This window comes from Phocoena sinus, chromosome 1 (assembly GCF_008692025.1).
Source record: "Phocoena sinus isolate mPhoSin1 chromosome 1, mPhoSin1.pri, whole genome shotgun sequence".
In the NCBI taxonomy this organism is placed as follows: Eukaryota; Metazoa; Chordata; class Mammalia; order Artiodactyla; family Phocoenidae; genus Phocoena; species Phocoena sinus.
The window spans coordinates 158,128,613-158,142,766 of record NC_045763.1 but is presented as its reverse complement, the minus strand read 5'-3'; the positions used below and the strand labels follow the sequence as shown (position 1 = coordinate 158,142,766).

Sequence of the window (14,154 nt, the reverse complement as noted above, 5' to 3'; positions counted from 1 at the left end):
AGAACAAAAAGTATTTTTAGCTCTATGAGCCGGTGATTTTTTTCACCTGATTCTTTCCAATGGCTCTTTTCCCTGGCCTCAGAATTTTCCTCATATACATGTGCTGATTAGTAAGACTCAGAGGCAGTTCATTGCAGGTCCCTGGAGTTCTCCTCTCTGTGGTTCTCTGCCTCATGAATTACAGCTACTTTGGTCTCCCCAGTCTCTGAACTCTCTATCCTTACTTCAAGAATTCCACAGGTTCTGTTTTGGTTTTCTTTCCCTGTGTTACATTCTGGATGGTCTCTCCAGGCAGCAAGCTGGAACAACCATAATTACCACCTTGTTTCCCTTTTCTTTGGAATCACTGTACCTTGAAGCCTAATGCTTAATGTATGAAAATCCTTGTTTTATTTATTTTATATCATGGTAAAAACAGAAGTCTCTAACCTTTATATTTTATGGATATTTCCACTGGATGCAAAATTTTAGGATGTGTTTTTTTTCTTTCAGCAATTTGGACATATTGTTCCATTGTCCTTTCACTTATATAGTTTCTGAGAAGAAGTCTGTGGAAATTCTCCTATTCGTTCTTCTGTATGTATTGTGTTTTTTCCGTTCAGAATTTTTAAAAGATTTTCTGTCACTGGTTTTTCAGCAATTTTAGTGTGATCTGACTGGTTATGTTCTGAGTATTCATGCCTGTTTGTTAGTTTTCATCTCACTGAGTTTCGTTGAAATACCTAGTCTGTGCATTTATCTTTTTTATCCTAGTTTGGAAAAATTCAGTCACTTTGCAGATGTCTCCCTCTCTCAGGATCTGCTGTTATCCATATGTTAGACTCCTTGACGCTGTTCAAGAGGTTGCTGAGATTTTTTTTTTTTCAGGTGCAATTTATATAGTTTTCTTCTGCTATGATTTCTTGTTCATTTGTCTTTTCTCTGCAATGTCTAACCTGTTGTTAATCCCATCTAGTGAAATTTTTATTCAGATATTATATGTTTCATCTTTAAACGTCCTATTTATTTCTATTTCCCATTATCTCTTCTTTATGTTCCTGTACTGCTTTAAAGTTACTGTCTATTAATACCATCATCTCTTATTTTTGAGGTCTGTTTCTAATGACTGACTTTTTTGTTGGTGATGGGTCATATTTTCCTGCATCTTCTCATGTCTAGTAATTGTTGATTGTATACTAGATACTTTGATTTTACTTGAGTGTTTAGATTTTGTTATCTTCCTTCAAAGAGTGTTACATCTTGTTCTGGAGAGCAGTTATTTGCAAATATGATATTTTACACTCTTGTTTGTTAGCTTTGTTAATGTATGGTTTAGCTTTTACTCCGACTTCTTTGAAATATCTACTGAATGCCTGCGTGTTCAATAATGACACTCTTCTGACTTTTCTCCAAAGTTAAGCAAATATTGTGGCACCATTTATTAAATGGTCATTTTTCCCCCATATACTTCATATCCTTATGTGTAATCATCAACTTTACCATATTCTAAATTTTTATAAAGTAACCTGTTTCTGGCCACCTGATTTCATTGATATTTCTTTTAATTTGTATGCCTATTCCATATGAATTGTAGCTTTATAGTATCTCTCAATTTCTTCAGACAGAAGTTTTCTTGAGAGCATTAATATATTGAGCAAAAATCTTGTTTCAATAATATCTTGGCTCATTTCATTCATTTTTCTAAAAGAGTCACATACCATTTCTACCTTTATATTCTCTTCTTAGCCCACCTAAGTATGACACCTCTTCCCCGAAAAGTAGCGTATGACCTAATTCCTATGCCTGGTAAATGTTAATTTCCTTCCTGAAACTTTCTTTTCCTTTATTCTTCAGGTATTCTTTCTGTTTGTATTTCTTTTAGGACTCTATCTTAATATCCTGTTCTGCTTCTTTTTCCTGCCCTTATGTGCAGTCATACCCTAAAATTCTGACCTTAACTCTGTTTGCAGTTTCTACTAAATTTCTGGGCTATACCTTGCTTCCTTGGTGTCAACAGTATCCTTTATATAAATGACTCACACATTTACCTTTATACCCTTTGGTCCCATAGTTCTAAAGCTGTGCTATCAAGTTCTTATTTAAATGTCAACAGGTCAAAATAAAATCCATTGCTCCTCTGTCTCCATCCCCATTCTTCTCCTTTACACTGCTGGCAGCAACACCTACTCAGCCATCCTTAGGGAAACTTCAATACTGTTGCTCTCTGCCTTTGCCCAAATGGTGCAAGCTAGTTCCCTCTGGAATATTGACTCTTGAAAGGTCTGTTACTAGCACTAATGTTCCTCAGAAGCTCTTATCCAGCTCAAAGGTTACTTCTTATATTACCAAACATACTTATTCAGTTCTTTATGTGTGCTTTCTATTTTATAACTACATATTTTAGTGGAATTATTTATATATCTGGTTGTTCTAACCAAATAGTGATATTCTTTCAGATTGGTACCATTTCCTCTCATTGTGTCTGCAGCTTTTTCACAGTGGTTGTACCGAATTGGTGTTCAGTAAGTTTTGTTGCACTTTATGAATTGTTTATCTGACTACTGTAGTCTCAGATTTTTTTAATTGATTCTCTAGTTGCTGCCAGAGTTGTGTACTTAAAATTATGCTAATTTTTTTCGGACTTTCCTGGTGGCACAGTGGTTAAGAATCCTCCTGCCAATGCAGGGGACATATGTTTAAGCCCTGGTCCGGGAAGATCCCACATGCCGCGGAGCAGCTAAGCCTGTGTGCCACAACTACTAAGCCTGCACTCTGGAGCCTGCGAGCCACAACTACCGAGCCCATGTGCCACAACTACTGAAGCCTGTGCTCCTAGAGCCCATGCTCCGCAACAAGAGAAGTCTGCACACCACAACAAAGAGTATCCCCCACTTGCCACAACTAGAGAGAGCCAATGCGCAGCAACAAAGACCCAACACAGCCAAGAATAAATAAATAAAATTATGCTAAAATTTTTAACCCAAATGTCTTTGACACTCCTTATCTACAAAATTAATCTCTAAACCATATCATAGCAGTCAAGGTCCTAAACAATCTGGCCTCATCTTTGTGGGGTTTTTTTGTTTTTTTCTTTTTTTTGCTTAAGTTCTGTCATTATCATGGATGTGTATTATTGTTCTTCAGCTACATGCCCTCCCTATGTGTTGTTTCCTTGCCATTACTATTTTTTTTCTTTAGCATTAATTTCTTCTACATACATCTATTAATTACCTCCTATGTTGATGGACTATACTAGGCTGTGGTCAAAATATTAAGAAGGATAGAACTTGTGGTCAAAATATTAAGGTGGATATTAAGAGGGATTAATTTGTTCCACATACATTTATTAATTACCTACTATGTTGATGTACTATTACTAGGCTGTGGTCAAAATATTAAGATGGATAAAACTTGCACTGTTTTGTATGCTTTCCTTATATTCTCCATTTGTGAAAAATCCATCCTTCAAAACGTGAGATGCTACCTTATCTGTGAAGTCTCCTCAGATCATTCCAATAAAGATTAATCATCCTTTGCCTCCAAAGCATTTTTAATATTGGAATTACAGAATTTCTCATAGCTCTCTTGTTTTTTATCTGTGCATATATCTCCTTCATCGGGTTGAATTTCTTAAGGTCAGGGATTATGTCTTAATCACCATTATATGCCCTCTTTTTCTCTTCCCAGTGTCCAATAACAGTGACTTTAACATAATTGATGCTCACTAAATGGAAAGTTGGTTCAAAGCCAAGGTAGAAACTTAGAAGGAATATTCAGAGAAAATCAGGAGAGTTGTAGTACCAAAGCCAAGGAATGTTTATAAGAAGGAGAGGGTAATAAGTGATGTTCTAAGCTCCAGAACGAGAGGTTCTTGGTTGTGTTAACAGGAATAAGTTCCATAAAGTAGCAAGGGTAGACATCAGAGGAGAGCAGATTGAGAAATAAATAGAGTTCTTCTCCTTAAGTAGCTTTTTTTTTTTTAGCTGATATTTTTACAGAAATTGGCTGGAAGACAAATTGAAGATTTATGGTCTAAATAAAGATCTAGAAGCCTGCATGTATTATGTTGATTTAGGGAAGATCTATATCTTTTGTGTTGTAGATGAGTGGGTACTAGGCTTGACATTTGAAGAAAATTTAGAAATCTTAACTACTACTTTCATCTCATTAGAAGACTACCATAAATCTGGGTCACAGGGGTTCCTTTGTCAAAATTAGTTATATTTCGTATTAAAGGATGACAGAAATTACTTTGACCTAGAAATATTTCAGAATGATGATCCATGCTTCTTTCTACTTCCTGTCTTTGTTTGAGTGGTAGAGCATTAATAACATGTATGTACCTGTATAAAATGAATGAATTTTGAAGCATATCCCTGAGTAATTTTATACATTGGTTTGATTTTTGGCATAGTATATTTGGTCATTTATAAGACACATTGAACATTTCTTCAGTCAGAGTGCCTTTTATATTTGGTGGTGTGTCATAGTTTTAATTGACCTCATTTTTTTTTCTTGGTATTAACATAAAAAGTTGGTGGAGTTGCAATCAACAGCATCTTAGATTTGATAAAATATGACAATATAGTAGAGAGCATTAAAGTTTAGAGACTATCTGCCAAACATTTTAGTTTTACTATAAGTAATGTTGAACCAGTCTTTTTTGGCAATAGTTACATGATATTACCTCTTCTCTCTTTACTATGACAATGGGTTATGCATAAATTTTATCTTAAAATAATGATAAACTCTTAAGTGGAGTTGGAGGTGGGAAAAGGGAAGATGGAATCTATAGAGAACCTCTTTTATGTTACCTAAATTATGATTTGGTGTGTGAGAAACAAATCTCAGTTAACCATAATTCTTATAAATTTGTAGAAGCAGTTTGTAGAAGTAATCTATGTGAAAATATAGTTAATTTCTGATCTTGCAGTCAAGAATACATTGACTGATTGGTTCATTTCTTTAATCAAAGACATGTATTGAGTACCTACTGTGATACTCGGCAGTGTACTCAGCACTGCGAACCATCTTTTGTTGTTCCTGGTGGATTTCTTAATACAGTGAAACAGTACACAGAAAGGTCAGTAGTCAATTCATAGTGCCTGAAACCAGCTCCTTCCTCATATACATTATTGAACTGAGAGCTGAGACGGGCAGTTTCTTAAATAAAGAGGCTGTCTAAATGCAGAGCTGGATGCTTGACCACAGTGAGAACCCAATAAATATTTGTTGACTGTTGTTAACAGGAAATGGATGGGCTTATAGTTTTAAGTGATTACATGAGAAAAGGTTGGTGTCATAGTTAGTTATTATTGAAATAGGAAGAGTATGCATTGAGAACTATTAGGGGAATAATGGGAGCTTCTCAGTCCATTTTGGGCATTACTAACATAAATTGAAAATGTAAAGCCTCACAGTTTCTCATTGCAGAAAACATGGATTTAAACATTGAAAACATTTCTAGAGGTATCATGATGAATCAAGAGTTGTAGAATTTAACAAGTTCACATAAATAAGGTTCCACAAATCAGCAGTCCTTCCTTTGAAATCAAGTGTAACTCAGATAATTAAGTCGAAATATTCCATCTATGCTTATGTGCATTTATTTTAATAAAGTCTCAATACCTAATCCTTGAAAGAGTGAAGCAACAGTATACTGAGTGGGAGATGTAATCTGATGATGCATACTTTTTCCTCTGGTAACTGAAGGTTAAATGGGTAGCAAGCAGAATGCCTTAAACAAGATTGGTATATTGATTAAAGTGCTGATTTAACAGCTCGCAGTCTCCCCTTGGAAACCTGGAAAAGATAAGCCAGCTGCTGTCTAAGACTGCTCAGTGTCCGCTGAGAGTACACTATCTATCATCACAATATGGTGATGAGAGGTGTTTTATGTTTGTGTTAATTTCCCCCACTAAATCAGTAATTATTACAATCCTGTCCCTGCTGTTTACTCTGCAGCTGTTTTTCCATTTGTCGAGAGAGAGGGTGTTCTCTGAGGACCGCACACGTTTCTATGGTGCAGAAATTGTCTCTGCCTTGGACTATCTACATTCCGGAAAGATTGTGTACCGTGATCTCAAGGTAAAAAAGAAAAGTAATCAGAATTTGTTTTTGCAGAGGCTGTAGGGACAAACACAAAGTAATTACAAAGTTACACAGTTTGGAGAAAAGCAGATTTAGTTGGGAAATAAAACCACTCTGTTTAAGAATTTGGTTCACTGTATTTGACAGGAAATTTCATTCACTGATAAATGTGTAGTAGTTTTATGTCCGAGTTTTTGACATGCTAAATAAGTTCTTCTTGACTGCTCTGATCAAATATGATCTATCAATAATAGTTTCATTTTTCTGAAAGTGTAATGAGTAATGTTAAACATCTGATTATAAGTCAAGTAACTTTGCAAGTGACATTTTAAAATAAATTTCATTATTCTAACATCCTGTGATGTATTATGAAGAAATTTTTATAATAAATAAGATTACTTGGGGGAAGGAAAATATTTGATTTGGTATTAAATTTTTAGTGGGTTTAAATACCTGAAGCATTTTAATATAGCCTTTTATCAATTTGTTTAATTTCCATTTGAAAAGCACTGTATTTCTTTTATCAGTAATAGTGACTTTATTTCTCTAAGTTTCTTTCTGTTAAGACCCTCAGAATAGCTCAGGGATTGGCAAACTTTCTGTGAAGGCCAGATAGTAAATATTTTAGGCTTTGCTGCTCTTACAGTGTCTTTTACAACTCCTCAGTGCTGCTGTTGTACGGTGAAAGCAGCCACAGACAATATGTAAATGAGCGTGTCTGGCTGTGTTCCAGTAAAACTTTAATTACAAAAACAGGCAGTAGGCAAGATTTCACCTACAAGCCATATTTTGCTGACCCCCGGAGTAACTCATAAAAGATAGCAGTAATTCTCGTGACACTGTTTTGAATTAGATTGGTCATATTAAGGAAATTTGTACCATGACACACTCTGAACAAGTTCTGAATGTGACAATCTTACTTTCTTAAAAAGTAAATCATATGATAATCTTGACCTATTAAAATCTGACACAGAATTGCTTTATTTATCAAGTACTAGTTCATTTAAAATATGATTTGTAGAGATAGAAGTTATACTAGTCTTTTATGAAATTCTGTTTCTATGAAATAAGGTATATATTTACATATTATAGCACATAAGAGAAATCACAATTATCCCCTCACTCCCATTCCCTCCTGTTTAAACACCTGTGATTCTTAAGTTATCTAATTATTTAAGCAGTTGTCTCAGTTATTTTAAGATGTTGCTATCATATACATTTGTATTATGAATGATCCCTAAGAAGTAACTATCTCAAAAAATATTATTTTACATGATGACAGTGAAATATAGTATGTATTTTTTTAACATCTTTATTGGAGTATAATTGCTCTACAATGGTGTGTTAGTTTCTGCTTTATAACAAAGTGAATCAGCCATACATATACATATATCCCCGTATCTCCTCCCTCTTGCGTCTCCCTCCCACCCTCCCTATCCTATCCCTCTAGATGGTCATAAAGCACCGAGCTGATCTCCCTGTGCTATGTGACTGCTTCCCACTAGCCATCCATTTTACATTTGGTAGTGTATATATGTCCATGCCACTCTCTCATTTCATCCCAGCTTACCCTTCCCCCTCCCTATGTCCTCAATTCCAAGTCCATTCTCTATGTCTGCATCTTTATTCCCATCCTGCCCTTAGGTTCTTCAGAACCTTTTTTTTTAGATTCCATATATATGTGTTAGCGTGTGGTATTTTTTTCTCTTTCTGACTTACTTCACTCTGTATGACAGACTCTAGGTCCATCCACCTCACTACAAATAACTCAGTTTCGTTTCTTTTTATGGCTGAGTAATATTCCATTGTATATATGTGCCACATCTTCTTTATTGTTTTATTTCTTAACATATTATTGATTAAAGAAGCTATAAAATTCTGTTTTTAGGAAAAATGAACTATGCAACTGTATCTATATCAGGGATGATCAACTAAGTGCCCAAATAGACCAGAGATGGATATGAATCAACAATATGATTATATTTAGCCTGCAGCTTTTTATAGCCAGGAGTGGCAGAATTCAGCATCCCTATATCTGATGTCTGAATGGCCAAATAATCCTATAATGTTTAAATGTCTTGAATCCAGAGTTTTAAAAAAGAATTTAGTTATATGGTATGATAAAACATAAGTTATATAGCATTTCCAAATTTACTTAGAAGTAGTTAGCTCTTCTCTGCCTGATCTACTCCCCCCCCACCATTCCCACTTTATATTTTATGAATTCTGTTTGTAGGGAGAAGGGGGAGGATTTCCTGGATTTAAGAAAATGCGAATAATTTTGAAGTACTTAGTAATGTATCCAAAATGCTTAAAGCTGGAAGATGGAATTATTAGTCTAAAGAAACAGAAGAATACTCACTTGATTGCTAGCATTGATTAAGGAATGATATAATTGGGATGGTTTTGGTCAGTATCTCCATTGATCATTTCTCATTAATGAATCAACATATTGGTACATTGAAGTTCATTTAATGAGTTTTGTTGCTCCATCCTTTCTGATGATGAAATTAGACTAAATTTATTAAGCCACAGTGCTAATACTTTGTATATGAATACCAGCCATGTAGTTACCATATAAACAGACCACTAACTTTATTAGACAATTAAGTGGCCTCTGCTCTCTAAATTTATTTACTTTTTAATATAACCTTAAGTTAAAGGTCTAAGTAAATGTATAGCATTGGACAGAATCCATGGAACATACACCGAGAAGAATGGATAATGTAAAAAGTCAGACATTCAAAATTTATACGTGTTGTTTGTATCCATATTGCACATGATAGAATGAGATCTTTAGGTAGAGTCGTAGAAATTTAGAGCTGACCCATAGTTTACAGCTGAGCTCATTGAAGACTAGAAGCCGAGTAAGGGATTTACTGAAAGTAATGGACTAAGTTGGTGACATAGTCAAGATTATTGGATTCCATGAATCCTAGCTCCAGGTATAATGTTCTTTTTATTACACCATTCTGCCTTTCTAGAGATGAAATGAACTTTAGGTGGGGGAATTCATTGGATTAATTCTAGGAGATCTTTGTAAATCTAAAATTTGAATAAAGCTGCCAAAGATAAGAGAAGGAATGTTTTAAATATATGTATACAAAATATATTCAAAATAACATTATCAAAAACTGATTTAGGTACCCACTTTGATTTGTCTCAGATTGGTCTCTGTCTTCTCCTTACTAATAACCTTGTGTTTATTCAAATACAAATCCATTTGAGATACTTATGGTAGCTGCACCTCTCAAGTAAATCAGTACCTGTTTGCCACTGACCCATTCATCATTAGAGGCAAAGCCTTATTTCATGTGCAAGTTAATTTAAGACATTTTATCAGTTCATAGTTCCTAATAAATTGGTGTTCACAGCAACAGATAAATTATTGCAACTTTTGTTGTAGTTTAAAAAGTAAGTTTGCATAATTTATCAATACATGTCATGATATTAAATTTTGCTTCAGTAAGGACCCAAATTCTTTGTGATTACTTAGGAAAAACTGATATTGCTTTACAATAGCATAAAAATTTGAAGAAATCTCTCCTAAGACTGTGTCAGTAGTACAAGTTTTTTTGAAAACTTCTTTTCTGCTTAGCTCTTGTTTTTGTAGGTATTCAATATAACCTTTCTTTTCAACGACCATGGCCATCCAAGGATAGAATAGGCTGAACTAGGGACATTTGCAAAGGTACTGATACTGGAATTTCATTAAGAATTAATTTCTGGGACTTCCCTGGTGGCGTAGTGGTTAAGAATCCGCCTGCCAATGTAGGGGACACGGGTTCTATCCCTGGTCTGGGAGGATCCCGCATGCAGCAGAGCAACTAAGTGCATGTGCCACAACTACTGAGCCCATGTGCCACAACTACTGAAGCCCACGCACCTAGAGCCCGTGCTCCACAACAAGAGAAGCCACTGCAATGAGAAGCCTGTGCACCGCAACGAAGAGTAGCCCCCGCTCACCGCAACTAGAGAAATCCTGTGCACAGCAACAAAGGCCCAACACAGCCAAAAATAAATAAATATTTCTAAAAATGAATTCATTTCTCCCAAGAGTTTATGACAGGGGGAGGGGCAAGAATAATGCGTAAATTGCTACTGTATTCTACTTGTGGAAAATCTAATCTTGTTTTCTACCTAATCAGAGAATTTAATGGTTATTTTAACCACTTACATTGTTAACGTGAGAAACTGCCAGATAGATTTAGATAATTTCTAAGACTCAGTGATGGCACAAAGGGATGGTTTCACAGAGCCTTATATCACAGCCCTCCCAATCTTCCTCAGCTCCTAAATAAACCAGCGGTCTGAATGAAACAGTGTGCTTACTTTACATACAGAGTCTCAAGACACATCCTCTAACTCCCACTTCTAACCAGTCACTCTGGATTCCCTCTTTTATAATTTAAGCCACTGCTACTAAGAACCCCTTCCACCTCTAACATTAATGTATACTATTGGGCTATGTTACTCAAGTGTAGTAAATTCTTAAATGTAGTATTTCTTAAACCCCAACCTAGATGGGATCTCTGCTGTTGTATATTGTGAATTCTTTTCCATCTTAGGAAGGTTCAAAGTTTTCCTTTCAGCATTTCAACACACTGTCTTAATTCCATGGTCATTAAGTTCCTGCAGGTCAGCCATGTGACATTTGCAACTTGGATACCCATAAATCTAAATATGCAGTGTGCAGGGGAGGAATTTCTTATTACATTCTTGAGCCTGAGACAGTCTTGGTACTGATGTAACTGTGCTAAAAAGGATTTGTAAGAGTGAGTGAAGGGTCTTGTTTTTGGTATTGCTACAGTAGTTCTCAGAGGCCTTAGGAACTACTATTATCATTCCTTTGTTTAATCACAAAGTGTCAGCCATTTAATTAAAATGATACCTAAAAGATATATATATATATGTGTGTGTATATTTATCATAGATAGATATTAGAATATATATGAATTGTATATTAGAAAGCTTTTAAAAGTTAAAAACTCTTAAACTTTCTAATAGGAAGAGTTTAATTTTATTCTAGGCACCAGCAAGAGCAGAAAAAGGAGCATAGTGTTTTCTTGCTATAGTTTCTTGTTCACAAAGCACAGAGGAATAAAGATTTCAAAATCTACCAAATTAAGATCCTCTGTCAAATAATGCCTGTCCAATTCAACTGGGTAAAAAATGTTGCCTTTTTTAAATGGAAACTCTAGGATGTCTAATATTTTTGTCTCCTCAAAATATGAACTATTAGATAACAAACAACCCTCTGATACAAATTGTAAGCATTACCCAGATTTGAAGATATAATCTTTTCTTTCAGACTTCCTATTTAACTTCATACGTTGCTTTTGCTGGTAGATGCATCCATTAAGCATAAACATAATGCCCTGCTCTCAATCCCAGATGCTAAGACTGACAGTGGAAATAAAACAGATGCATATAAAGTTTTATAATAGAGAGTACCTGAACAGTCAGTTACAGTATATGCATTTTTCCTTTTATGGTTAAGAAAAGGAAGAAGGAAAGCATTAGATTTAGGAGAGAGAACCAAAGAAAGGTGATTTGTAAATATTTTTATTCCTCCTTTACATAGTGGAAGGGTCCCTAAAAATGTTTGATGAAATATTTATGTTAGTGTCAAATGCACTAAGGAAGTGATTTCCAGGTGTTTTTGATATATCTAAGCCTTTGATCTGCTTTGGAAAGATTACCAGGTGATTCTGTGCATCCTTCACATTTGTGAATCATAACACTGATCGTTCTTATATTTTATGAAAACTTTGTTATGCATTTGCGTAAAATTATTATTTATTTTTTAAACCAGACTGGATATTAAATTAGCCCCAATTTATCTTTATACAAGATTAGATTTGGGGATATCATTTTTTTAAGGTGATATATCTCTGACTGTTGTTCATACTGATGGACAAGTTGTTTTTGTCATTCATGCTCAGCAAAATGACATTTCAGGATGGTGAGAGAAGAAAAATAATTGATGGAAGAAGGTGGACACTATTATAAAATAACTGGCTCAAAAATTGTAAAATATTTGTTTATTCAAAAGAAATTGTTGCATATTAAAAAATGCTTTTTTTGGCTTCCCTGGTGGCGCAGTGGTTGAGAGTCCGCCTGCCGATGCAGGGGACACGGGTTCGTGCCCCGGTGCGGGAAGATCCCACATGCTGCGGAGCGGCTGGGCCCATGACCCATGGCCGCTGAGCCTGTGCGTCCGGAGCCTGTGCTCCGCAATGGGAGAGGCCACAACAGTGAGAGGCCCACGTACCGCAAAAAAAAAAAAAAAAAAAAAAAAAAAAGTGTTTTTATTGAAGTCACCGAGCTGACAAAAGTGTTTTATAGGGCTCCATTTCTGAACTTTGCTCTTGTATAGAAGAGCACACACCATTTTGATAAATTATGAATCAGCCATTAAACTCTCCATGTTTAATAAATGATCAATACATTTATTGATTAAGTTCTACATTCAGTATCTCATTTAATTCTCAAAACAATCACATTGGATCGTTACTGTTATTTACTCTGTGTTATAGATGAAGTTGAGGCACATAGATGTCAATAGGTTACACAGTAAGAGATAAAACTTGAATTTACGTTTAAGTTCTCTGACTTGACTCCATAATCTTATGCACATTGCTCTCTACTGCCTCCTATGCAATATGTTACCTTATCCCCATTATGGTGACCTTTACCCCATCTCTCACAGTCATCCCGTAGGCTGACCTTATTTCTGACTATATCATTGTAATTAAGCTGATTTATAAAACAAGTAGAATGATCAACTGTCCTATTTTGCCTAGAACTTCCCCAGTTGTAGAACTTTAAAGTCCTGCATCCTGGGAGCCCCCCTCAGTTCTAGGTAAACTGGGACTCTCGGTCACTTTCATCCTGTTCCTATTCTTCACTCAAACCCTGTCCCTGCATCTCATTTCATTCCTCATCCCTCAACCCTTGGTATCTTGGAAATGAGATATGAGATTAGAGAATTAGGTATGAATCGGGATATTTAAAAATGTATGTACTTATTGGTATTAAAAACAGTATTTATATGTTGTGATACTTCTGTATCTATCCACTTCAAAATAGTCTCGTCAGAATGTGGAGAATTAGCACATTAGCGCATACTATCATGTTTCACTTTGCATGTAAAGCACATAAAGCGAATTGACATAATATACACCAAACACATTTTATTCAATATTATTATGTATTATTTGACATTTTTGTAAGAATTTTTGTGTATTATAAAAGATATAGTATTTTAAGAACTTAATATGGTTTGCTTTTATATGTTATGATGTATTCATATGTTAGAACAATAAGCATATTTTTAAAAGTTAAGAAAAGAGCATATATATTTTCATTCAACAAAACAACAGACACTCCGGTGTATACTTCTCTTTCTTGTTATGGCAAGGTAGGAACAGGAGGAAGAAGAGAGTGTTGTTTGAAAGAGAAGGAAAAAGGGGAGAAAATCAGAAGCAGAAAGAAGAGAAGGGTTTTCAAGGCAGAAAGAGAAGTAGACAGATTCTTGACGTTCCTGATTGTTTTCCCTATTGAGGACTTACTGCCATTTGTGCAAATTGGGTTTGATTTGGGGGTCCAGTTAGTAGAGAATCATGAGGAAGATGCAAACTCTCTGAATTTAGATAAAATAAGAGAACTTTCATTTTTGAAATGTTTAGCAATATATTTATGGTTCATTCAGCTCTCTGTAGACAAGTCAAAAACAGACTCACTTCTCTGAAGTCTATGCAGTGCACGAAACATATTGAGCATTGAGTTCAGTTGGGTAGCACATTTAAGTTCTATACTGAAGGACTTACGTGTACTCTGAGCTTGCTTAACTGTATTTAGTCTCTGGTTTATAAGACATTGGATAATATGACAGAGTATACCACCATCACATTTTATATGGTTGTTGTCTGTTTATGTTCTTATATGGAGTTCTATTTTGAATTTGATACTGACTTCAGAGTTTGGGTAGGCGCCTTCATACATCATCATGTTAAGGAGGAGAATAATGATCTACTCCTTAAGTTAATTATCATTCATCCTGCTACTTTTTTTTTTTTTTTT

The 14,154-nt window shown here is 35.1% G+C and overlaps 1 protein-coding gene across 4 annotated transcripts in view; it reads left to right on the top strand.

The window, feature by feature from the left end:
- AKT3 (AKT serine/threonine kinase 3) overlaps positions 1-14,154 on the top strand; it is a 386,558-nt gene that overhangs the window by 275,242 nt on the left and 97,162 nt on the right. For all 4 annotated transcript variants that reach the window (XM_032643721.1, XM_032643865.1, XM_032643791.1 and 1 more), the window contains one exon: positions 5,944-6,066. In XM_032643721.1, coding sequence (XP_032499612.1) covers positions 5,944-6,066 — 123 coding nt within the window. The remainder of the gene's footprint in view (positions 1-5,943; positions 6,067-14,154) is intronic.